We start from the raw sequence: 26,326 nt of genomic DNA on the forward strand, positions 1-26,326 counted from the left end.
TCGCCTCGTCTCGCTTAAACCGGTTAGGCTATCGTCTATGAACATAAACGATTATAGACTCTTGTTCTGTGAAAATAGATTCGCATTGCATTCCCAGTTACACTCGACAGATGGATAATAATGATTCTATTAAAATAACAGACGAGTTCCTTGGCTGTTGAGATCTTTAGAGCGCATTTTTCTCGTTTATGAATCGGTGCCTTAATACATATTATCATGTTAACTGCGATTAAACGCTGCACATGAGTAGGTACGAAGCAAGACCGGTAAAAGTTGTGAGGGAATGCAGGAGGTTTGTATGAGTGAGTGCATTCGACGCATTTCCAAACTGGCACTTTGGTCACATCGATTTTATGCATCATTGCTGCTTACGTATATTCAATCGGCTTTTATAAACAATCGCCGACCCTCATACGGGCTCGTTGTGTTAATAATAAACGCTTTCAATCAGCCTTCTTATATGCCAATTATAAATATGGATGCCCTCATTTTTCCAACTGCCAAAGAGTTAAAACTAAACTTTAAATATAATTCTTGTGAACCGATGTTTAATTATAAGTTATCATGCACGTTTTATGTTATGAATTTTATCAACTGACGCATTATAATGAGTCGGGAAAAGCCGGTCCTACCATCCTCGATCCTAGTACCTCGTTTTCATATATACATGTGACAACTACGCTTCTGTAGGGTTGACAGCCGTATACCTGTTTACATAGGGCCCCGAGACCAGTTAGCAACTACATTAAATTATCCTTTATCATTTACCCAACCTGTTCAACCGTCTATTAAGAACACAGCAGCTATAAACTATTTCCCACGCCTTTTGCTAACATGTGTTTTGTTTTTGTTTTTTACATTTACATCCACGACTTCTGGATGTATGTTCAAGTTAACATGGATCATAAAGAAGAAGACTATAATTATCTGAATAAGATAATATTGTATTGAAACACATAATGCAACGATACAACCCTTGCTTCCTATCGGATAATGCAAAACGAGGCTCGGGAATAAATCGTTTACATGGTTGTCGGCGTAAACTGGTACTGTGCGTTGCAACTAACAACCCAGAATATCGAGGATCTTGTAGAATTTACATAGAAAAGTATCTATTTAAGTTGTATTAAGGTATTTATATCTAAGATATTTAACATATCAAGCGTTTCACAAGATTTATATTGATCTATTTAGTAGATGTAATGAACGGGGAGCGATTATAAAAGGTTCTACTTGACAATTGACATCGAAGTGTACCTCCTACCACTTGCTGCTTATACAGAGTATTATTTACTTAGTACATATGTATATTTGGTGAAGCATGTAGGTGCAGTGGCTTATCTCACCATTAGAGTTATTATGGGCTGGTATCTCGTCGATCGCACCGCACCGCTTCGATTGTTTCTGAACTCGCCACAAAGCCGGGCGCTACCACCGTAATTGACCACTGTTTATTTCCAAGACGAGGTCTTATTTTATGCATTATTCTGTTTTAACGTTAATATTTCAGCACTAACAAGGAAATGTCGAGTTGATTATTGTTGATTGTTCGTTGTTTAATTTTGGTATTAGGCATTGAGAAGTTTTTTTATTTTATCATCTTAAGTGTATTTTCATCAATTGAGGTAGGTACGTTAGGTGTGCGCGGAGAACAGTTTTAGATGTTATCACATGATTGAAACCCACGCTGTTTAAAGCAGACATCGCTCTCAGCTTATGATTATTTGTTATTCTTCATTTATTTTATTTGTATTCGTAGAATTTGTGTTGGTAGCAGATTATCTAAAGCTGTTCACAGAGAATAATTTGTTGTATCAACCCTTTTTAATTTTGAAGGCTCCTTCTTCTCCTTGAATTGTATTGACTTCTCAAATATATTTGTATGGGTTGCATTTGCACGGAACAGAAATTATTTGCTTTAAAGCTCATTCCAAAGATCACGTTCGAAATGTAGCCAGTGACGACGGTAATCGTGCTCTAGCTATCGCATTCAATTAATCTCGAGTAGTTTCTCTGTGACTTTTGACGTGCCGTCCCGATTCCGTGTTGCTGTGACGAGGTACAGTAATATTTTACACATGATTAGAGCGGGCTGTATGGGTAAGCAAATTGCGCCGAACGCGAGGCGAAGTCACGATCTCAACCTCGCGGGAACCCGGGAATTTCTAGAGAATTCCAACGTAAATGCTATAATATATTAATGGAACGATGATATTTAATGTAAAAACACTTTATATGCAACGAAACGAAGGCGGAAACGTCATAAAAGTAGTGAATGATTTAATATTCCCATGGCCGGTATAAGGGAAAGGTAAGGGAATTATCAGGTCGTTGTATATTCAAATTAGACATCGCTCTTAGCCGATTACATCGTTACGGATAAGGAAGTCGCGGCATATCTTGTCATCGCTGGGAATGCTGCCATTGCAGGCTCTTTACAACTAATTTGTTCATAAATAAAATTACTTGAAGTAATCCTTTTTTGGTTTTCATAAATGCCAATAGGAAGTTACATTTAGTTTATATTTTCTATTCTCACCCTAAATTTGTACACCTTAATTAGGCATGGTCAGACTGGGTAGATTGTGATCAGGGCATGGTAATGGGCGCCTAATTCTGAGTCACACGCCGCCGTACCTCTTGACACCCCGATAACAAACATTGCGTGTTATAATATTGCAGTTCTATTATAAATGCAACGTCATAATATTTTTTTTTTAATGTTTAAAACCGTCGAATCGAATATTTCATGACTACGACTGTCTTTTAAAGTCTATGTAAAAGGTTTTATGTATGTTATATAAAGGTATTTTAGAATTAAAGATAAAAAAGGAAAGAAAAATTGCAACAAACCGTATTGCTATGACTACTAAAACTTTGCATAATCATGAGTACTATTATCATGTAAGTAGCACATTTATTTTAATAGTTTTCGACAACCAACAAAAAATATTTATTTTATATTGGATATTGCTCAAAAATTCAAACATCGAACGGGATGTTAGATTGAAAAGATCTATATTAATGTATTGTTATGATTTGTCCGAAGTATTATTCTCAAACAAAACATGTAGAATGAAGGGTCTGCAAAGGTGGGATTTATACATTACCTTATGCAACGGTGTCAATCCGGTTGGAACGGATGGACCCTCCGTCTGTTATGTATGACCTTGGTCTTATTAAAACAGTTGTATTAAATTTGATCAATTAAATATAAGGAATTTTGTTCACTTAAAACTATGACTAATACTATGTGCTAAGTACGCTGCAATGTTGTGACAATTATTGCATAATATTTCAGAAGGCATTTAGTTTTTAAAGCTTTAGAACAAAAACTTTTTAGTATGTTTTAGTAACGCGTCGTAGATTGCCCTTAGAAGTTCGAGATTTCATATCAAAATTGGTACGAATTAGTAGGGTTGTAATTTTCAAAACATCCTTTAGTGGATGCTACGTAATAAAATGCATGCAATGTCTCTTTTTCTTGAGTCTCGTGAAGGTAAACATCGTGAATCGTGGCTTGTTTTAGGGTAAGGTGACACCGGTTTATCAAAAGCGTATTATATTTTGACAAAGTTCGCGCTAATCCTCGGCTCTGAAATTTTACATTTAGACCTAACAACAGACCTTGACCTTGCCTATAAAATAATAAAGAAACAAATACACATAACATAGGCTGTAGCGACACTGGGTTATTATTAACAAGTTATTAATTATGAAAGAGAATCTGATAATTTAACTCTATATTATTCTTGAATATTCATAGTTAAATTATTTTACGTTAGCATTAAAACATAAAACGTTTGTATTTATAATATTTACATCTCAGTGGGTAATTGAAGAAAACGAATTATATTGTTACATACAATCATTATTATTGGCATGCTAATTGCAAAGATAAATGTTTGTCTTCAGATAATAGAGTATTGTTGATGCAACGAGTATTATTCTTTCAAGGAAGTTTTAGTACAGCGGTTTTTAAATCATAGATTAGAAATGAAAGTATTATATAATATGCAATTATTATTGTTGTGATTTATGAATGGATAGAATATACAATTAAAATGGTCACTGGAGATTCGTAGAAAAATAATTGATATATATATATATATAACACTAGCTCCCCCCGCGAACTTCGTTTCGCCTTATTGTGATTTTTTACATATGAAACATTTTGCTATGCTACCCCATAGAGGCTGTTCTCTTTTCAGGGATAAAACTATATGTTTTTCAATTTTTTTTGAAGAGAACTCCATCCTTAGTGTTCAAGGTATAAATAAAATAAAAAAATACTCGAATTGGTCCAGCCATCTTCGAGTATTGCGCTTAGCAACATATTTTGCTATTCATTTTTATTTATATAGATTTTCGGTATTTATTATTATATATATTCGGTTTATACCAATGTATCAGTGATGGTAAGCTTTTGTGAATAAAGTAAGTTTTCTTATTTTGATGGTAACTGAATCAAGTATCTCGGAAACGCGATATTGATACTTAAAGTTTAAAAATGGCCGTCGATGTTTTGATAAATGCATAGGATTTTATTTAAATGTATCTGCATTATCACTTCTGATGCCAAAAATAAATGATACCCTTTAAGTGACTTACAGATATCCTTAATTTTTTATTGTTTTTATTGATTTAGGTGAATATGGTTGGCAAGTTTTTTATTCGATCATGACAGCCATTATTTTTTGACATCACATTAAGGGAGATAAGTTTTTTATGTGCTTTTTAAACATTTAAATATATAAAATGTTTTATTGTGAAAATATACTCAGATTTGCACATATGGGTAGAAAGTTTAATTAGATTTAAAAATATTAGATATCGGTACTTATTGATATTTTAAATTGATGCCATTTTTCAATACATATAAATAATAGACTCTCTGGTAGCGTCTAATTTCTACGTTTAAGATGCCATTATTTAAATGTTTCCTCTTAATATTCGCGTTCCAGTATGTAATGTAAGCCTTCTAAAATTCATTCTCAGTCATTCAATTCATTGCCTATAATTTATCAAACTCATAAAATGTCAAAGAGTTTGACAAACTCTTAAAGTATTAAGTCCGATTATCATTTCAAATCCCTTTAAAAATTAAAACCAGAAATACGACAATGAATTAAATAATAATCAAATGTCCCCTTTATATTTATTATTTATTTTATTCATGTTAACTTTTGACTACGAATATTAACTCGTATTCCAAAGACTTCAAATAGCCTTCATTCAATAGCCTAATATTCATAGTCTTTTAGTCTTTTTACACCTTTTAGGGCTGTGCCTTACTTTTCTGTCATTTTCTATTTATTAATGATATTTATATAGAAATACAATAAATTATCTTGGTAACACAAGACCAATTAATAATATTGTTTTTAATACTTTGTGAGTTGATCGATTTCGATTCGATTATCTTAGTTTTTTAAAGGAATTTAATTTTGAAATTGAATTTTATCACTAAGCATCAGTTACGTAATCGATGTATTCGTCTTTAACCAGACAACCAGATGTTTAATTTGTGATCGCACTGATACATTATATTCTCCATGTTTTGATATTACGCACGGATTGATTATCAGTTTGTTATTAAAGCGAAATCATTATGTTTGGAAATTACATAAAACAGGAATTGTATGGAATAAACAGAAAAAATACTGGATAGATTTCAAAAATTTATTGCTTTGTAACATAGGCTATATTTATATCATAAATGTTTTTAGAAATAAATGTTCAGTCGTGCGAAACCGGGCCATGCATTGGCATTGGAATCTGTTTCGTTATCTTTTTTTTTCTGTGCCTGACACACGCCGTCTGTTTTTGGGTCTAAGTATGGCGGTATCCTCACGATAGTTTTCCTTCACCGTACGAGCGAGTGTACCTAGGTAAAAGTCGCTAAGTATAGAAAGAAAAATCCATTGGTGCGCAGACGTGATCCGAATGCACGACCTCGGTAGAGAGACGCAAACTCAAGCCAATCTCTTATTTTAAAAATATATTTTATTTCAACTGCTAGTGATTAAAATACTGTAAAGTATCTTTTCATGATATTTAAGTCTTCGTAATCAGGTTATCTCGTTCGGCATTTTAAGTATGTGCATCGTGTGATAAAAAGATAAAATATTTGTCTTTTCATCATAGCTGAAAATAATTATATATATACATATATTATTTTCGCCTTCTTTCCAAATGGGTAGGCAGAGAGCACGGTTCTAAACTTGATACGGTCCTGACACATGAAATACCTCTCTCGCTTCATCCACTTTCATGACATTCACCATGCATGCTCATCGGTTACTTTTAACTTGTCTCTTCTCTAGTACCTCCTGGGTTTGATCCAGGTATGTACGACAAGTCCTGCCCAACCGGCCTTCACCATCCACAGTTGCCTTGTATATCCTATTCGTAAGCCGCTTCTACCACCTAAGTATTCCCTTTCGTACCCTTGCCAATACGTTTTATTTTAATCCACACTGTTCACGTATCTACCTATTACTTACAAAAATAATTAAATGTGATATATTGCAACAGCAATACTTATACTATGTCAATTGGAATTGTTCGCATATATTGTTTGATATTTTTAATTCGGGTATAAAAATTTGATGGAAATGTTCAAAAATTGCTGAGAATAATATACATTGAAATAAATTTAGGAATTTGATTTAAAGGTTATCCACCTTTAATAGATATTAGCTGCTTTAATCGTGTAAACATGGTTGCGGTAAACTTTGTCGACAAAATCTTTTGAACCATACACTAAAGGTGGCCTTTCTCATTGCATTAATCTTGTGGCTGCGACTGTCCAATACAACTGTGCCGTTCGGCGACAGAGAGAGAAAAACATTAATCCCATACATTTATAAGGTGCATAACGTTTTCCCTCTCTTTCCTACAGTGGCATAGTTATAATGGCGATACGTGATGTATTGTTTGCACATCACGAGCGTGTATACGCAAAACCGCAGACTACACGTAATGTTTTGATGTCATATGTGTGTTCAAGTGTAATTTCGGACCGTTTTAATAACGTTAAAGTGACCATGCAATCTTTCAAGAATACTTTTTATCTGAATATTCCCTACAATAGCAATTTCCCTAAGCAAACAGAAGTCACGTATCTGGATAATCACGTACGAGGTTTTTTGCAGTTGCAGTTTTTGTTTCAATTAAACACACTGATACTACCTTAGTAATAGTACCTCTGTAGTGCCTTAACAATAGTCTATCTATGTTAAACAATTTCAATTTATGGACTGAGTTATCAGATCATTAAGTTATCTACACATAATCCCAAGGAATGAATTAAATGTATTTTAATATATACAGCGAGCAATCTGATGCTAATTATCTTGACAATCGACACCGACAACATAATTATGTACGATTTACATTGTTTACAGAGATTTATTGCTCATCTTTTAATATGTATTATATTGAAATAAAATAAGCCTATACTTTTTTAAAGAGCCTTAACTTAATATAACATTAATAACTATGGATTGACATGGATCTCAAATAGATATATTTTTTTTATAATTTTAGGACGCTAAAAGTATATTTTTGGTTCGTGGCATTATCTGCTGTTTAAAGGTATGCCGGTATTACTACGAACCGTTAGCTTAGTGACAACATAGCGAGTAAAAAGTATTGTTTTGTTAACGTACCATTATTATTTATCGTAGATTAAAGCACGAAAATTGTCACGATTATGATCAATTTGCAAACAGAGTAATATTCTTCGCGTTGAGGTAACTGAACCGCATTAGATCATGTCGTTTTTTGTTGTTGTCTACACAAATGTCTATAAAAAGCTGTTCAATTATTTATCAAGGATTTTGAGTTGTGCATTTCGCCTAGTGCGAAGTATTAATTAAACGATTAATGTCATGTTGAATAATAACCATTATATTAGTGGTAACATATTATGGTAGTTTTAAGGTCTGTATTTTATTTTATTGTATTATGTTTATATTTTTTACGTTTAGGTTGTCCGGAAGAAGCTGTGTTTAGCAGTAAGACCATTTACATCCTTTGTCTTAATTTATTTTAATAATATATAAATTTTCGAATGTACAGAAAATAAATCTAAATCCTTTTTATTTTGGAAATCCTTATTATACATTTTTTTTAATTCATACTCATTTACGTATACTTCACATCGAATAGACGATTTAGAAACTTATTTACTCCTTATAACTATAAAAATCAAGATTTTTTTATCGTAATAATAAAATGTTATATTAAATACTTAATCTTATCGATCGAGAATAACGCAAAAGAGATTTAAATTGCTCACGGCTAATGGTCGTAGAAAAAAGGTATTTATAGAGATTAACCGTCGATACCACATCATGAATATAAATGAGTCAAGACAAAAACGAGATGTCTGGGAGAAATAATAAGAGTCGATCGACCACTTGTGTCTATGCGTCCTTGAGTGGAAATCCTTGATGAGTACACTCAACCGCCACCGGATAAGCACAGGGCTACCAATTAATATTATTACCATTATACGTGGATAACGCATGATTTATTCACGGCATGTGTCATTATTTTCCTATTGTTATGTATGTTGTATTTACTAAGTACATGCTGAAGTAACTGCAGTTTAAAGATTCGTTTACTAGACATCTGAAGGCATATAAAGTAAATATATATTATTACTTGAATATCTATTTTTATCATTACATATGTGTGACTAAATTTTGAGTTAAATACTTTGTGTTCTTGCTTATTGTATTAATTCAACCCAGGCTAGTATGTTTACTAAAAAACGATATTAATAAAAATTGCTTTGTTTCACGTCAAAGAGTACACGTGGTAAAGCGACCTTTCTCTCGCCCTTCCGCACAATTTGATCAGCCTTGTTCGATTTTCTGAGCATACCGTAGCAGTCAAGTTCACGGTCTCTAATGAATTATTTAACTAGCGTATTTATTCTCATACATATTGGCTATTACTTTGTTTATTTAAGGGCCGATATTTGAAAATTTAAATGTTGATTGTATTTTAACTATAGTTTTGGACTACTGAAATAGTTCAGCATATGACATAAATGTATATTTGGACTCTACGAAATATTAGTTTTACAGTGATAAAATTAGGAAATGCATCAGATTTTTCAATTCTTAAATCACGACTATACTGTTCTATTATAAGATCAACAACGCTTGATCATTGTGAGACGTCCATTATGAGTATTGTTCTCGACATTTGGCGCAGGGTCAACGACTCGTGCAATCAACTATTTGGTTTAGTTTCGCCTTGTCTTAAATGAGCACGATTGTGAGATTTGTCGATAGATATTCTATGCGATCATAATTTTTGGCTTCTGTTGATTATACGGTATCTTACGAATATGAAGATTATGTATCAATTACTTAATCTAAACTGTCAGTTGTAGGTTTTATCTTTTCACGTATATTGGTCAGAATAATTATAGAAAAGTTGTACGCCAAAAGCCGACATGTTCATCTTAAGCTATAAATGTATCTATATACTTTCGGTTCATAAATTTATTACAAGCCTTTTATTTATCTTCGTTAGCTGTCGAGATAAAAAGATCTCATTGTTTGTTCTTTTTTTGGAGAAGCATAATGTGTACGTTTTTTGCTATAACCAATTGTAAGTATTAAATATTAAGCGTTTATGGTCGGCAAGAGACGAGTATTCATTCATTTGTTTTGAAATTTGTGTAAATTGGGCAAATAAAACTGGGCAAGGGCTGGGGTTTTGGACATCTGCAAATTACTCCGCAGATGGTAGGTTAACGTTATGTCGATCAATTAATCAACAGGTGGTGTAACTAGTTCTCATACGAATGAGACTACCAACTACTTAGCAAATATTGTTATTACGTTTTTATTCCTTAATATTAATATATAAACAGCATTATTTTAATTAATTTTATATGTTATACTAACCTTTTCAAAGAAATCTAAAATTGCTCACGCACATCGTATATATGGCTTCGTATAGGATTTGTATGTAAAGAAAGCTATTTGAAAGTATACGTTAAATTCGATAATGTTTGACTGCTTGTCAGATATAAATCTCCACAGATCACGAGGTGGTTAATGTGATATTCGTGTCGGCGCCCGCGCTGTTTCAATAAGTATCTAACCGTTAGACTATTGTTAATTCAAATGCCTTAGGATAACATATTTTCTGTTTGCCTTTGTTGCCGCTATGTTACAAATAGATAATTTGACATCAACCTAACCGGTGTAGGATCGAATGAGCGGACTAAATAGTAATATAATAAACGAAAATAATGAGAAAGAATTAAATTAATAGTCTACTAAACTGTATCGATAAGAATTGTGAGTCATGTTTGAACAAATGCCAATGCGTAAAATTAATAGCACTGTGGTGAAATATTCAAGAATGTTTAATATGCTGTCGAAATTAGATTTAAACTTAATAATCCGACTTTATATGTACTGTCAAGAACGCATACATATTATTTAGGGCATCCTTCATAGTTTTATAGTTTGTATTTTTATCAAAATTTAAATTTATAAAACAACACACTGAGAGCAAACTTTTCTTTTAAAATTTGTATTGACTTCTACCGGAATGATTTTCGTCATCAAACGAATGTCGGGGTAAATGTGTTCGATGCTAGCCTTGATAGCGGCCACACGATACTTTCACCCCTTGAAAAGCTAGGGTTGCATGCCCTTCCGCCTTATTGATTAGCACCTTGCATCTGATTAAAAATACAATACATTTGTTTTAAAGCTTCGTCAGCAATATGTTCAATGAGGCTGCCAGTGCCACGTCGTTCATCATTGAACAAAACGTTTCGTATATTAGGGAAAAATTTAATGCTTAAACGTATATTAGAGATATCTATCGAAACGAAGTTTTTATTCGTTATTTCAAGCGAAGCAAATGGGAATATATTTAAACATATTTGTCAAATGATCACTACAAAAACAGCTAGATCATAATTTATACGTAAAAACAATTATTATTTATTATTACATATTTTGATGATAATATCTACATCGGTCAGTGAACTTATTTGTCACAATATTTAATTATACATATCAAATACATTTTTCTTAGTTGTTTTCCTTTTACAAGCTATATTTGTAACCGTGTTGGCGGATTGCGGTCAGTGAGGGTAGGTTGCGACATTCGTTAGTACTATTTGCAATATATCAATCTTGCAAGTTAATGGCACCTCTCGCTTGGTGCGATTATTGTTGTTACGCTCTTTCATGTTCGATAGTTGGATTAGGTTGTGCAATAAAGGTAAATATTGGTTATAATTGGCTTCTACACGACATTCTTACGAATTATATAATACGACCTGTTAGTGCGACTAGTTAATATTTAATCGACTAAGCGTATTAGCAATCTTGAATTGTTTAAGCTATCGCGGAGTGTGCTTAAAGGAGTACTAAGAATATCCATAGCGCTAAATCACCTGCATTATGATCACACCCCACATACACACCCTCACTTTCACACCATCACACAACACAGCCGAATTAGGTATTAGTTAGTTAAATGTATTTAATATTTTTTATTATATATATAATTTATGTTTGTTTTGTATTGTATTATATATATAATAATGTTTGTTATATATATAATTTATGTTAGCTGTAGGATTACGAAATAAATAAACATATGTTGAGATTTTTTTTAAATGTTTAATGGTGCGATGATGTACGAAATATGATTAATATAGAATAATACACATTAGAGATACTTAAAACACTTAAATTATTTAAGTATAAGTTTATCGTTTCCAGATATCACTTTTTCATAGTTTGTCTGTTGTTACTAGAACTGAAATAATCAATTTCAGTTTGCATCACCGACGGTGGCGAGTGCAGCGTGTGGTAGCAGCTCTTCTTCATCGACTTCCTCGTCGTCGTCATCATCATCATCCTCTTCATCAACATCATCCGACTCAGATACCCCTGATGCGGGCACACAGAACCAGCCCGATGACTCGAATGTTGCCCTTGCCGCGGCCTGCCAGTTACAGGTATTTTGTATTTCATGATCGAGACGAATTAACGTATTTACTAGTCCGTGATTTTATTGTATATATTTTTGATAAAATAAGTATTAAGTTACAATACATATTACTTAACTATCTGATAAATAAATAAACGTTCTATATTACTTAACTATTTGAAATTGTTATGTATAAGACCTTTAATAAATGTATTTGACCTGAAATGATGTTCATAATACAATATCTTTCAAACTGTTTTGTAATTACATACTACATAATTACATAAAATTTCCTGGCGCTTTAAACCAAAATGATTGGATACAATATACGGCTTTGAAGACAGAAAGTTTCTATAGGTACCTTTTAATTATTAATTAAGATATAACATTTAATTAATAAACTATATTATAATAAGTTTACTTGTCTTAAAGTTATTTTTTCTTAAATGTAAGGTAACTTGTGAATATTACAGGATATTAATAGTTGCAGTTTATTTCAATGTAAGATAACTTAGCGACGGTTTATTTAAGTGCTCGCTACATAATTCTTAAATTAAAAAATCTATATATCATATGACGTAAACCACAAAAATAAATTTGCAGGTCATCGACGATGCAGACCTCGCGGAACTATTTCCAGAGCAATCGTCGAGTGCGCCTGTGCAGCAGACTAATTTCACGACGTTCGCTGAACACAGCGCGGCACCGGACGACGATAAATCTACTGTTGATAATGGTAAGTCCTTTGGGAATTTGATTTGGAACGTTAAGCAAATTTCGAGCTTATCTAAATCCAGTGGCTATTAAATGTGACCTTGTAATAGATATTGTGTAAATCTGAATCAAAATTTTCTTGATACGTTTTTAATTATTTCGTATATCGTAAAACAATCATAATTTTAGTGTTATAAACAAAAGTAACTTTATCATTATTTTTCAGGCGACGGATCCAGCAGTGAGATGGAGCTTACGCCCCAGTTAGTTACTGCTGCTATACAGAGAGCAACGGCTGATTCCTCTGGATCGGAAAATGAATGCTCCAATTCGGAGACAGTACAGAATACATCACATTACGCGTCAAGTTTATTACAGCAGTTTGTGGCTCAAACACAACTTTTAAGCAATTCTGCACCTTTAACTAATATAAATTCTTCATCAATATCCTGTGGATTGAATGCAAAAGATGGAAACATTCAATCGACGATCGGGGATTGTGTGCTGGGACAGTTAAATAATCTGCCAGAAATATCACCAATTACACCTAACTTCTTAAGTGGCAGTACTCACTTAAGTCCCCAACATACTGAAGAGTTGTCGCTAATAAATAAAGATCTTGCGGAAATATCATCTGTTGCCGATTCGGTCGATATACCTAACCCACCAAGTTTAGACGATTGTGTTGAGAATAACGACTTTATGAACCTCGATATAGCAGGAACTTCGGTACTGGGTAGTGCAAGTGATCTATTACAGAGTTCACCTATCACAGTCGCCAGCAACGATATTAACTCGTTGAATCAAATTGACGCAAACAAATTGTATACAATCAGTACGAATTCGCTTGAATCTCAAGATGACTCGAAAAATGTTGCCGTTGAATCTAGAAGGAAAAGAGGTCGACCGAGAAAAGTGAAAAAGGTTGAGGAATTTGTTAAGAAAGGAGCTGAATCTCAAAGGGATGACAATCAAGCCGCCAATGTCGTCAATCACTTTCATAATGGTAATGACCCACCAAATGTTTCGCCTGATTCGGGAATTTTATCAAATCATAATTCGCCAACTCAATCACCATTACGTCGCCTTGATATAGATGAGGGTAGCAGCAGAAACCGTAGGAAATCTGTTCAAAAAGAAAATACGTCAGAAAGAAAAAGTGCAAGGTCGAAATCCAAAACGAGATCCCGAACTCAAGATAGGTCTGATTCCAGTGACAATGATTTTAGAAAGAAAAGAATTGAAACTGAGATCAAACAAATCAAAACAGAAGCCCCATCACCCGTCCCACTGAAGCAAGAACCGAATAGATTGGAAAAACCAAAGAAAAACGACCGTAAAATCGATATCGCGGCCTTAGATAGAATGCTATATGCGACGGATAGAGTCCTTTATCCGCCACGAAAAAGGCCGGGTAGGAAGCCACAAGCGAAATCAAAACCTATAAAAACAGCTTCAAAAACACTAAAAGATAAAAATCAGTATAACTCTGGTGACAGTGATAATGATTCAGCTTCTCCGAATAGATCTGTTCTGTCAGGGGTATATGCTAAAAGAAAAGAACTCAATAGTAAACTGGCAGTCTTGCCAAAAAAGAGCAGTAAAACAATAACTAATACTTGGAGGGAAAATCAAAGCGAAAATGAAGCTGCCGCAGATGACATGATTGACCCTACATGGAAAGAAATTGATCTAAATCCAAAGTACAAAGAACTCCTCTCGGGATATAAAAGTGATTATGAATTTAAACCATACAAAAGCTGTAGTAGACTTATTGAATCAGGTTATAAAAGCGATTATGGATTTAGAAGCGGCTATAAAAGTGACTACAATCGCTCTGGTTACAAAACTGATTATAAGTCGGGATATAAGACTGATAAATCGGGATATAAAACTGACTATAGTGTTAGAAGTGGCCGAAGGCGAATCAAGAAGTTGAAAAAGACGAGATCCGTTCGCAATAGGTCATATTATAAAAATCAGAAGCATTTTGTATCTGATCAAGAGATATTATTGTTAAGCAATAAAACATTTAGCAGTCTCACGCTTGGGCATAGTTCAAGTGACTCTGAATGTGATAATTATATGAGAAAATCTGCCGCAAGTCCAAAGTACATTAGTGTATGTACGAAATATCCATTACCATCGAAATATGACTACAGTTTTAAAAAAAATAATCAGAAAAATATATTGCGGGTTAATTCATCAGATCCTTTTGCTCCAGGACCAGTCTTTAGCGGGTTGCAGAGACCAGTTACAACTTATAATATTTTTAAAGTAAGCCATAATAATAACAATACTCTTTTAAAACCTCCAGGGCAGTCAAAGGCTTCAAGTGGAACGTTACTCCCATTAAAACCAGTTTTTACACACAAATTCGGAGTATCGCCTTTAACGTCAACAAAGCAGTCGCAAAAAGAAGTTGATAAAATAAATAGTAGAAATCTCTCTCCGAGAAATCGAAAGCAGGGTAAATTTGCAGCGACAGCCCCCTTACCAACTCCTAAGAAGGAACATGTGAAACCATTACCAAATATATTCGAAAAGGCAAAAAGTTGTTACGTTCCTAATAAGTCTTTATCACGCAATGTTTTTCTAAATTTCAAAAAGTCTGACATCAAACCAACGTATCATATAAAGAAACATAGAAGAACTGTAGTACTTGCTCCACCCAAGATCAACTTAAAACCTACAGAGAGGCCATCTCGAATCACAATTAAAACAGAAAGTAAACATCACAGACATCGAAGTAAAAGACGACACAGGTCGAGATCAGTATCTCGGTGCAGAGAATCTGCTAACCGTAATGAAGCTGAAACAATTGATCAAAAATTTAATACTGATATGGACAATCTCATAAACAATTTTATTAAGCTGTGCCAGGTTGCACCAAAATTATTGACAAACGTCGGATTAAACTCTCCAAAGCATGTAGAGAAGGAAAAGCCTCCATCAGAGACCGCTGCGGCTAAGGTAGTAAAACGAACTTCGAAGAAGCGTAAAACTTCTGACAATTTAGAAACTGCGACACCTACATCAAAACGAAGACATAAAAAGCAGTTAGCAGAATCTCAAAATAAAGGTGGAAAAGATACAAATGAACATAAACTACCGCTTAAGAAAAGGCATTATCACATAAACTCGTCAACCAGCAATTCATTAAGTTTAAGTTTGGTGACCTCTGAGTTTGATGAAAATTTGAAGAATGAAGCTGGATCTGAAAAGTTTTTGTGTACAGAATCTGATTGCCTTGTTGATTTACAAACTCAAGATTCTGAAGATTCACCTAAATCTAAGTCGGTTTCTGAAAAATCTAAAAGACCGGGTGAGAGTTTAAAAATTGTTACGGCATCTGAGAGTAAGATTATTTCAGATTCAATGCCGAAGGAAATTAAAACAGATGGTGATACTAAAAACATAATAATAAAAAATGATGAAAGCAACTCTCCAGTCATGGATGATTCTGCTTCAAATTCAATTAACATTACGGACGATGATTTGTTGATAAAGAAGCCATCGGCAGAACAGTCTGAACTGTCAAAAAAAATATATGAAACCTCCGAAAAATTAAAAGCTGTCCATAAAATGGTTCATGATTTGGAGAAAAGCTTACCGAAAACAAAGGATGTCGATGTTAAACCAGAATCATCAAAATTAGACAATAGTCGAATTTCCTCCCCTAGATCTGAAACGAAATCATCACCAATGCGAAATCCCATAGTGACGCCGAAAAAGCGCCATAGGCTGGAAGCTGAAAAGGATGCATCACACTCCAACCTTAATAATGTTGTGCAGTCTCTATCTAAAAAAATATCCGAAGAAAAGCCTTTGATCTCCGATAAGAAAGATATAAATGAAAATACGTCTCAGGAAGATATTAAGGATGATGAAAAAACGACATCTCCTTCACCAAACACCACATCAGTTCCAGCGTCAGGTACCGGAACTGATCCTTTAAAGAGTATGTCTGCCAGATCATTATATAAGAGTGCAATTCCACCTGCACAGAAATCGGAAATAATGACTCGAAAGAAAAACAGGCTCGAAGGCTTAACGAGCAATTTAGTTTCCAAAATTAATCCGAGTGCCGCTACTAAAGTACTTGATACACTTTTAAACAACAACATAAGAAAATCAATAGAATCACGAATATTGGAAAAGGAGAAAAGTAATTCTGACAGTAGTTGCAGTAACAAATCAGATGATAAAATCAGAGGAAAAGATTCACCGAATAATCAGATAAACACTAGAGCCAGCGTCATTAAATCTCCGGTATCGAAAGGGAAGCTATTGGAGACTAAATGTAAAACCAGAACATCTGACTCCTCGTTATCGGGCAACACTGTGGTTGTAAACGTCGATAATCCCACTGGAATTTTTGAATCCTCTGTAGACTTAGAAGACCAAATTCCTAAATCATCTATATGTGTCAGTAACATACTAGCCGAAAAGAATAAAAAATTGAAAAACCACGATTCGAAAAGTTCTATATTATCTTCTATCGATACTGAATCGGATTTACCATTATCCTTTATCGCAGAATCTTCTGATTCTATTTTAAGACCTAAACGAGGGGAATCTATAGCGGCAGTCATATCTGATAAAATCCAAGAGACTGCTGGTGGCCACAACTTACGACAACCTAAAAGAAATTTAATGACTGATAGTGATGATGCAAACGAAAAGAAAAAGAAGAAAACTTCTAATAATATCATAAGAGAAAGTAAATTAGTTCTTCCCTCTAAAATATTAATTCCGAAAGTTCAAGCAGAGAGGATGCCAATTGGTAATATAATAAAGAAATCTCACTTACAAATTAAGAAATCTGAACAGACTGCTGAAGAACCCAACGATCCTATTAAAACCATTGATCCTGTCAAAAAGAAACCTCGAAGACGAAAAGCTTTCAATAGAACGGGTTTCCCAAATGTCAAACGCAAGAAGAAAAAGGTTGAATCTAATAATTCGGCTAACAGCTCCCATGATCAATTAGGTTCCGAAGATACGGATAGTTCTGCATTTGAGAGAGTGCCGAAAGATGGTGAAGCTATGAGTAACTTCTTAGAACGCACTACTAATAAGCAACCGGAGTTAAAGATTGTTTTGAATAAAGAGGAATGTCCGAAACAAGGGCGGCTGACAGTTGTTGCGCTTGAGAAACTACAAGGAAGGGAGGCGCTAAATAAACCTAATAAACAAGGTGATAAAGCTGTTCCGGAAAAGAAAACTTCATCCATATTAAGAGCGCCTGCTTTACAATTAAAACAAAAGACTGATAAAGAAATTAAAAACCACGTCAATAAATGGGAAGTACTAAGTGAGACTGATAGTATACCTTCGTTAGCGAGTTCTCTTGGCAATGACCCTGAAGACAGTATTCCTTTGAGTTTATTGAACTTGAAGCAAAAGGCCAATAGAGTAGAAAATATTGAGCGATTAAAAAGGAAAAGTCGGGTTCTTTCACCTTCTAATGAAATCGAACAAATCTTTTCAAAACGCAAGGTCGTAGAGAAAACTTGCAAAGTTGGACTTCGGCCGAAATCGAGTCTGGCCGTGTTGTATCCCAGTGAGCGAAGACATACGAGAAGTTTTGATAATACTGCTGATGATGGGAAAATTAAGACAAGAAAATCGGAAAACAAGAAAGTTTTAGAGGTTACAGAAAAAGAAAAGAATAAACCCATGGGCATAATAACTAGGAGAAAGTCGAGATCATGTCAGCTGAATAAAAAGGTGGCTAATGATGTTGTAAACAGTTCAAGAGAGAGTTCATTGGAGACGATTGTTAGTCGTAAACTGCCGCCGTCACGGGAACCCTCTATCGACACACTCTTAGACCATGATGAAAATGAGCCCTTACCGCTCAATGAGAAAGAAATTGATTTCGAAAAAAGCATAGATGTTATATCCAAGAATATTATTTGTAAGAAGAGGGCCGCTGCTTCTCGTGATGGAAGCCCGTCTAACGGAGTGGATAGTAAAGAGAGAATTGTGTCCAAGAAAAATCCAAGGCTACGAAAGAAGTTCTTATTAGCCGGCTTATTCTCGGAATACTACAAGGAAGAGTAAGTTTTTTATTATTTGTATTGTTAATTAGATTCAAGGCATTTCGTGTGGTGGCCATAGAATAAATATTTGCAATAATAGAATTAAACTATGATGTAGAAATAATTAATATAACTTATAAAATACTGTTTTCATGTCAAAAGGAAGAGACTGGCTGCCCACAACACAGGGAATCCTAGTGTGGGGGCCAGTGCACTTTACTTTATCTAAATATCTTGTATATTGTGCATAATAAAGTTTTCTTTCTTTCTTTCTTTCTTAATTAATAAACTTATGTTTTCTGGTTCGTATATTTTGTTTAACAATGCAATCTGTTTTGGCTTTGTGTAACTGTAATAAATAAATTAATTAATTAATAAATATAAATATGTGTCAAAAATTTCGAACTGTATTACTATAAAATAATTAAATTGTAACAGAAAAGTCACTTAAGCAATAAAAATATGTATAAGACATTACAGGACATTAGTCCTAGACATTATTCCAATAATTTTATTTATTAATATAAAATATTAAATTGTATTACTTCTAGTCCAAAGCCAGAAGGAAAAGGAAAGAATCTGGTTACGCAAACAGAATTTCCCCCTGGGCTCTTGGGCCCGCCCCCATACTGCGAACGTTGGGTTCGAAAAAGACTCATTCACTTCACGCTGCCTTACGATATTTGGTGGGAACAACATTATAACCAACCAGTGCCTTCATGGAATTATAAGAAAATACGCACAAGTGAGTAAAATTCTATTCAATCTTCGAACATTGCCCATGTCATTTGATTCAAATAATTATAGCATCTAAAATATCAAATTCCAAATTAAATGCGTTGTAATTTAGTTATGAGTGTAATAACTATTTGCAATAATAATTTAGAATTATCAAAATCTAATTTCCACTATAACATTAATTTTTATTCCAGACGTATACTACGACGTAAAGCCATCAGCTGAAGAATGCGAAAGTGTCGCCTGCAATTGCGCGGCGTCTTCCGGCTGTAACGAAGACTGTATCAACCGACTGGTCTATTCTGAGTGTTCACCTCAATTGTGTCCTAGCGGGTGAGTTTTCATTTTAGGATAAATCAATGGAACTATACTTTTAAGATAAGGTAAAATAAGATACACAAAGTAACCATTTTTTTTCAATTTTGTATTGTACCTCTACCAATTTTTCATAATAAAGAAGTCTTTAATACAAAAATGTAATGTATTCAATAATTATTAGTGCTCGACTGATATTTCACTAATTGCGTAGGTATTCCGTGATCAGTCATGTCAGGAATTAATAGTTTTAATGAACATTTTAGGTCTCGCCCAGTTCGAGGATATTTGTACGTGTACATACTTCTAACTGTGATAGTTGCTTGTATCAACTTCTGCACTCAAATTCAAATTTTGCAGCCTGAAAAGTTGGTTAAATAATATTTTCAATTTGTGTGCACCTGTGGACTTTTATATGTGCCCAATACGCATTCCTACGGTGTAGGAACATCGTATGGATTATAGTGTTGTTGCACTGGATTATTACTATTATTATACCTAGGTAACACTGAAAATGTTTAGAAAATGGCTTAATGTAGAAAGTTGCCAATATGTACTTTTATTGCTTTACTCTCTCTAAGTAATCTCCGTTCCTCTCTACACATCGTCGCATTCGATGAAACCTTTGAGAAAAGCAAACCCATTTTATTATTATTTATATGGCATTTTCGTACGCTTTCACCGCATATTCAAGGGTCGTAAAGCGAATACCTCGAATTTAATCTTTGTTTTCGGTTCGTAACAATATATCCAGCTTTCATCACCTGTGACGATGTCAAATACAGCATTGGAGTCACCGCCATTGAACTTCTAACATTTGGCGACACCAGTCCATGCGAAGGTGTTTCTGGTCGTCGGTTAAAGTATGGGGAATCCATCTTGTACAAAGCTTCCTGACGCCTAATTGTTCGTGTAATATTTTTTGAACTTGACTTATACCAATGCCTAGGCTTGCCCGTATCTGCTGATAGGTCACTCTCTTATCTTCCTCTATCATGCGTCGCACAGCACTGATGTTATCTTCAGTAGTCGCTGTTAAAGGACGTCCCTCACGCGGATCATCATTGATATTGCTACGTCCACGCCTAAACTCGTTAAACCATTTGTAAATAGTGGCACGAGATGGGGCTTCATTAAGCAATGCTAATCCGCAGCTTATCATAGCTTTGTTGTTGAGTAAGCCCACAACGAAAGTCATAATAAATCATTGACCAAAAATTTTCTCGCGTTAGGTTCATTTTCACGTGTAACAAGAGTTTTAGATTTGCCGCCAATTCACAAAAACAAATGACAAATGAATGCAATATACTACATTAGGTTATTACCAAAGAGTTCTAAAATTTAAATTAAAAAAAAGTTTCCATTAGCAATGTTCCTAACTGGCCAGGTCTAAACATTTTCAGTGTTACCCACGTATTTAAATGTTTATTTTTTGTTTCTTAAATGTAATAAAATGCGCTATTATTACTATGAAACATTGCACAAAATTAATATTTTCAGTGATAAATGCAAGAATCAAAGGATTCAACGCCACGAATGGGCGTCTGGTTTGGAGAAATTCATGACTGAGAACAAAGGGTGGGGAGTTCGGACTAAACATAGGATAACGTCTGGAGACTTCATATTGGAGTATGTGGGTGAAGTCGTCTCTGATAAGGAGTTTAAGGTTTGTGATCAATTATTGTTGGTAAAGACGTTTAAAATAATGTAAAATGCCGATAAAATTGCAATGCGATGTTTTTGTAAAAAAATTGTTGTCAACTGAAAAAAAAAGATTAAAAATCATATAAACATTGTTGTAATATTATCTCTTGCCTGGTCGATATTGCTTTAAAAATAATTTAATAATTTGGAATATTTCAAAACCAACCAAAATACAAGTAATAAAGACGAAAATTTTCAGGAGCGGATGGCAACCCGATATGCCAGGGACACACATCACTACTGTCTACACTTGGACGGTGGTTTAGTGATTGATGGACATCGCATGGGCGGAGATGGACGCTTCGTCAACCATTCGTGTCGACCTAACTGTGAGATGCAAAAATGGACAGCTAATGGTATAATATAAATTATAATCTAGCATAAATCTAGAATATAATAAATACTATCAATGTGCTACAAGTTGACATTGTAACTGATACATTTTTTAAAGTAAATTCTTCTAAATGCTTATTTGTTATTGGTAGTATTGTATTGGTAATTGTTATTGGTTTTAGGATACAACAAATTGAGAATTTATCTTTAATTAGACTAGTAGACGCTGTTAAACGATTTTAATTACTATTGAAAAAAAAAGCATAATTTTGATATTTTAAGTTTTTTTTAGTTACTATCTCTGATATAACTTAATCAAAGTTGGTGTTATTTATGTTGCAGCTAAACATCTAAAAAATCTTTAAAGTTTTGAAAACTCTTATTAATCTGTTACAACCCCTATGATGACGTCATTAAAGTCTATTCATCTAAAGACTGATAATTAGGGTGACTCGTTAGAAAGTTTAAAATACCGGAAAGCAAATATTTCTATTTGGAATCGTAAAAGCTTCAAATTTGAAGACAGTAAGGTCTTAAAAGGCCTGAAAGAACTTGATTGGTCTGGCCATCTCGCCTAAAGAGATATAAAAAAATATGAAGTATACAATTGACGTGTAACCTTTTTATAGGTACTTTCAGGATGGCGTTATTCGCACTAAGAGACATCGATCCGGATGAGGAATTGACTTATGACTACAACTTTTCACTGTTCAACCCAGCTGTAGGACAGGTAAACAAAATATTTAAAAATAACTCGGTACACGTTGTACGTATACTTCCGTATACGTTGCTCTTTTGCGTGTACCTCAGAATCGGTAAGGATTCTTGCGTCAACTACAAACTCTACTTAATGCGTCGTAAATGGCTTTAACTCAAATACATTTTACTTTATTTGGTTTTAAATATTTCTCGATTTACATTAAAATTTATATTATAGTTAAATACAAATATCATCAACTAATACGTAACAAAGGTCTTTTTTAACTGGTTTAAAAATTCTGTATCCTAAAATATATTGTTAAAAAATATATAAAATTAAGATTATTTCACAAAGATAAAGATAAGATTTCCAACTTATTTAATATGCATAAAAAAATCAAAATAAAATATAGATAAATATACATTTTTATATTTCAGCCCTGCAAATGCGACTCGGAAGATTGTCGCGGCGTCATTGGTGGCAAGTCGCAGCGCATAACGAAACAGCCACTTAAAACTCAATCACGGACACCGTCTAATGCCTCAAACCAATCCAGTACCTCTAACCAGCCACGGGTTGGAAGACCACGAAAAGCAGTGAAATGTAACAAGAAATCTGACCAATTGAACGTATCGGCTTGCGACATCAAGAACATGACGATTTTGAAGTACCAACAACATTTGAACAAGCTCTGGCAAGAACCGCAGTTAAAACCTCTGACGGCTAAAGAAAGGACGCTGGTTAAGGATAGGCATTGCTTCTTGTTTAGGAATTTGGAGAATGTAAGGAATTTTTATAACTTAGATTTTTTTTTATGAAAATTAATACAGATTTTTGTGATATTGCGTCTATACGCACTTAGTTTTCTGTTTCTGCAAAGGTCTTTAAAGGGTTTTTTTAAATGCGCATTTTAGAAAAACTTAAATTTATAGTCCTAATCCGTTAATAAAGATATAATTGTTTTTCGTTTTTTTTGTTCTAAATAAAATAGATACTACGAGTGGATTGATTTTTTTCTAGTGCTAATTTAGTTTTATTTTGTTGACTACGTTAGGAGACTATCGCTAATCAATATAATTTTGGTAAATTTGTTGTACAACGTATGTATATTTTTAACATACAGTGTCAACTCTTTATAACGACTTTCAAAGGGACCGAGCATGTTTATGCGGGAGGCATTGATATACAAAAAATCCAAGATGCACAGTCTCGAATAAAAGTAACGCTCGAAAGTGTCCCGAAACACTATTTATGTCCCTTTCTATAACAGTATGTCTATAACAGTATATGTTACAAGCATATATTATTGCAAAATCAACCTTACGCGAATTGCTTAAAGTTGTTATTACAACGCAGTGTATACGTACTTAAAGCAATAAAATTTTACGACCGACCGTGGTCGGTAGGACAAGGTATTGAGTGGAGTCGAACATGACTTTTTTATTTACAACTATTTAACATAATTTTAAATTTATCCGACTTTTCGGGTGCTTTACAGCGTGCGTGGTCACGGTGACTGAAGACAAAAGGTGTTGGATGTTAAATAGTTGTAAATTTATAATAAAACATAACTTTAAATCGGGTAAAAAAGTTTTTCTTTAAATTAAAAAAAAATGTTAAATTGGCTACCTCCTGACCTACACTTTATATAGCGTAAATATATTTGTCAAAAACTACACACAAAAAAGTTCAAAAGTACATAAATTTATTTATAAAAAAAAACACAAATAAATAACATCGACTCCACTTATTAGACGCGAGACTATTTGAAATGAGCGCACAATTTAGAATGTTGCGCTCATTTTTTGAGGACGTTTTTTTGACGTTGATTGTGCATCTTGGGTTTTTTGTATATCAATGGCGGGAGGGAAGAATTAATGTATGGGTATAAGGTATAATGTAAACAAATTTAACTCATTTTTACGTTATAGACAGCTTTTCGTTATATCGAATGGTGTTATAAAGAGTTTACACAGTACTTACATTTCCTTACCGCCTTTCCGTATATCGTAGTATCTATTCGATACCTTGCAAAATAAAAATGTGTATTGGTACAGCATACATATTGGACTATTTGCCTTAAATATGCCATTTACTTTAAAGAACAATATTCACCGATTTTTTTTTATATATTTCAGGTTCGTCGTACCCGCGAGAAGATAACACTCCCCATGCCCCCATCGCCCGTATCTAATGTCCCAAGTGTCAGTTTGCCCCCCGTTCCCGAAGTTATCAATGTCGATCCGTTAGCCTTACCCGATACAATGAATCCTCAAGTTTTCCACAAAAAATTGCAAAATCTTCGAGCGTCGAAGGATGAAATACTGAAATTGGCCAAATTCGAAGATGACTCTACATTAGATAGGAAACAACGGTTGGGTCGAGTGTTCAAGGCCCTGTTTACAATTTTAACCACTTTTAAAGGTAATTGCATTTTCACCATTAAAGTAGAAATAGTAGGTTATATGCGGTCCGAGTATTGGACTAATTTTATTTGTTAGACTGTGAGTGAAGTTTAATTATTAATAAATTGTAGATATACTACATAATACTTTCGGCTATACTATAAAATTAATCAATTAAAGTTGTCTTAGTTACCATGGCAACGTAAATCGCACTAACGAAATACATTTTATGCAGACGTGCAATTATTGGGTTATTGAATAATATTTTAAATTGACGTTTTGAATACAGATTTTTTTAACTGAACTGAAATGGGTTTAATTGTGAGTGGACAAATATGATTACATCAACTTGGTTCTTTTCGAGAGAATTCATTATAACGAACCAACACAAATGGTCCTTTAATGATGGTTGACAAAAATTCATGAAAACTAACGCATTTACACTTGAAAATATAGCGTAAATCGATGTTTTAAATAGTTCATTATTATTAGTGTAAAAAAGGCTTAATTATTTCGGTTCACTTTCTTGTACATATACATATATACAAACCTTTTTTAGTTCTAATTTTTTTTTTAATTTTCAGGCGACGAAGACAAGCCAATCTGTACACCATTACTCAAACTTAAGAACCAGAAATCGGACTCTACATCAGATTTAAATGGGATTCAAAATAAAATAGATAACAACGACTATGAAAGCATAGTACAGTTCGACAGCGATGTTAGCGGACTGATGTCTATGCTAATGAGAGAGTATAGTAAAGCCACTGCTGTGGGATCGGCTGCTGCGCAGTTGAAAAAGGTATTTGCCTTTAAACGTGTTAAAATATGCTGTTTTAAAGTATATTGTATTAGTATACAAGTATAGTAAGGGTCGATTCGACCAAACTTCAATTTATACACGAGTAACTATACCAAGAATAATCTATTCCATGATTTTAATCTCGAGTAAATCTATAGTCGTTTGTCTACGTAATCGATAGTATAATTGTGCTAGGAATAACAATACGCGAATAGCAAGAGAATGGTGAACGAAAATAAAACTCGTCAAATAAATGTTGTTCTACAACGGGACAGTGTAAGAGCATACATCATGTCAACTCGATTTTGCCGTATTATAGTGTGAAAAAGTAGCTTTTAACAGGTGTCAAACGTCAACAAAAAGTTTTTATTTCTTGTTCGTTTGAGGCTTTCGTCTAAAAAGGAACTTCTGTTGAATTTTATTCTAATATTATAGAAAATAAAAAATCTAAAAACAAATAAATAAATAATAAATTGTTTAAACGTTTCATTATACAATGCTAGACTATTAATTTAGTGCGTTGCGTTGACTTGAAATTAAAACACAGAATACATATTTGTGAAATGACAGTAATCAGCTG

General features: G+C 33.7%; 1 protein-coding gene across 2 annotated transcripts in view; it reads left to right on the forward strand.

Annotated features, from left to right (window-relative positions):
* The window catches only part of LOC125050040 (histone-lysine N-methyltransferase ash1), a 44,978-nt gene that overhangs the window by 8,224 nt on the left and 10,428 nt on the right, over positions 1 to 26,326 (forward strand). For both annotated transcript variants that reach the window (XM_047649593.1, XM_047649594.1), the window contains 11 exons: positions 11,834 to 12,016; positions 12,592 to 12,724; positions 12,929 to 18,767; positions 19,301 to 19,494; positions 19,682 to 19,820; positions 21,303 to 21,468; positions 21,706 to 21,862; positions 22,469 to 22,569; positions 22,977 to 23,321; positions 24,678 to 24,963; positions 25,529 to 25,746. In XM_047649593.1, coding sequence (XP_047505549.1) covers positions 11,834 to 12,016; positions 12,592 to 12,724; positions 12,929 to 18,767; positions 19,301 to 19,494; positions 19,682 to 19,820; positions 21,303 to 21,468; positions 21,706 to 21,862; positions 22,469 to 22,569; positions 22,977 to 23,321; positions 24,678 to 24,963; positions 25,529 to 25,746 — 7,761 coding nt within the window. The remainder of the gene's footprint in view (positions 1 to 11,833; positions 12,017 to 12,591; positions 12,725 to 12,928; positions 18,768 to 19,300; positions 19,495 to 19,681; positions 19,821 to 21,302; positions 21,469 to 21,705; positions 21,863 to 22,468; positions 22,570 to 22,976; positions 23,322 to 24,677; positions 24,964 to 25,528; positions 25,747 to 26,326) is intronic.

Source organism: Pieris napi, chromosome 6 (assembly GCF_905475465.1).
Source record: "Pieris napi chromosome 6, ilPieNapi1.2, whole genome shotgun sequence".
In the NCBI taxonomy this organism is placed as follows: Eukaryota; Metazoa; Arthropoda; class Insecta; order Lepidoptera; family Pieridae; genus Pieris; species Pieris napi.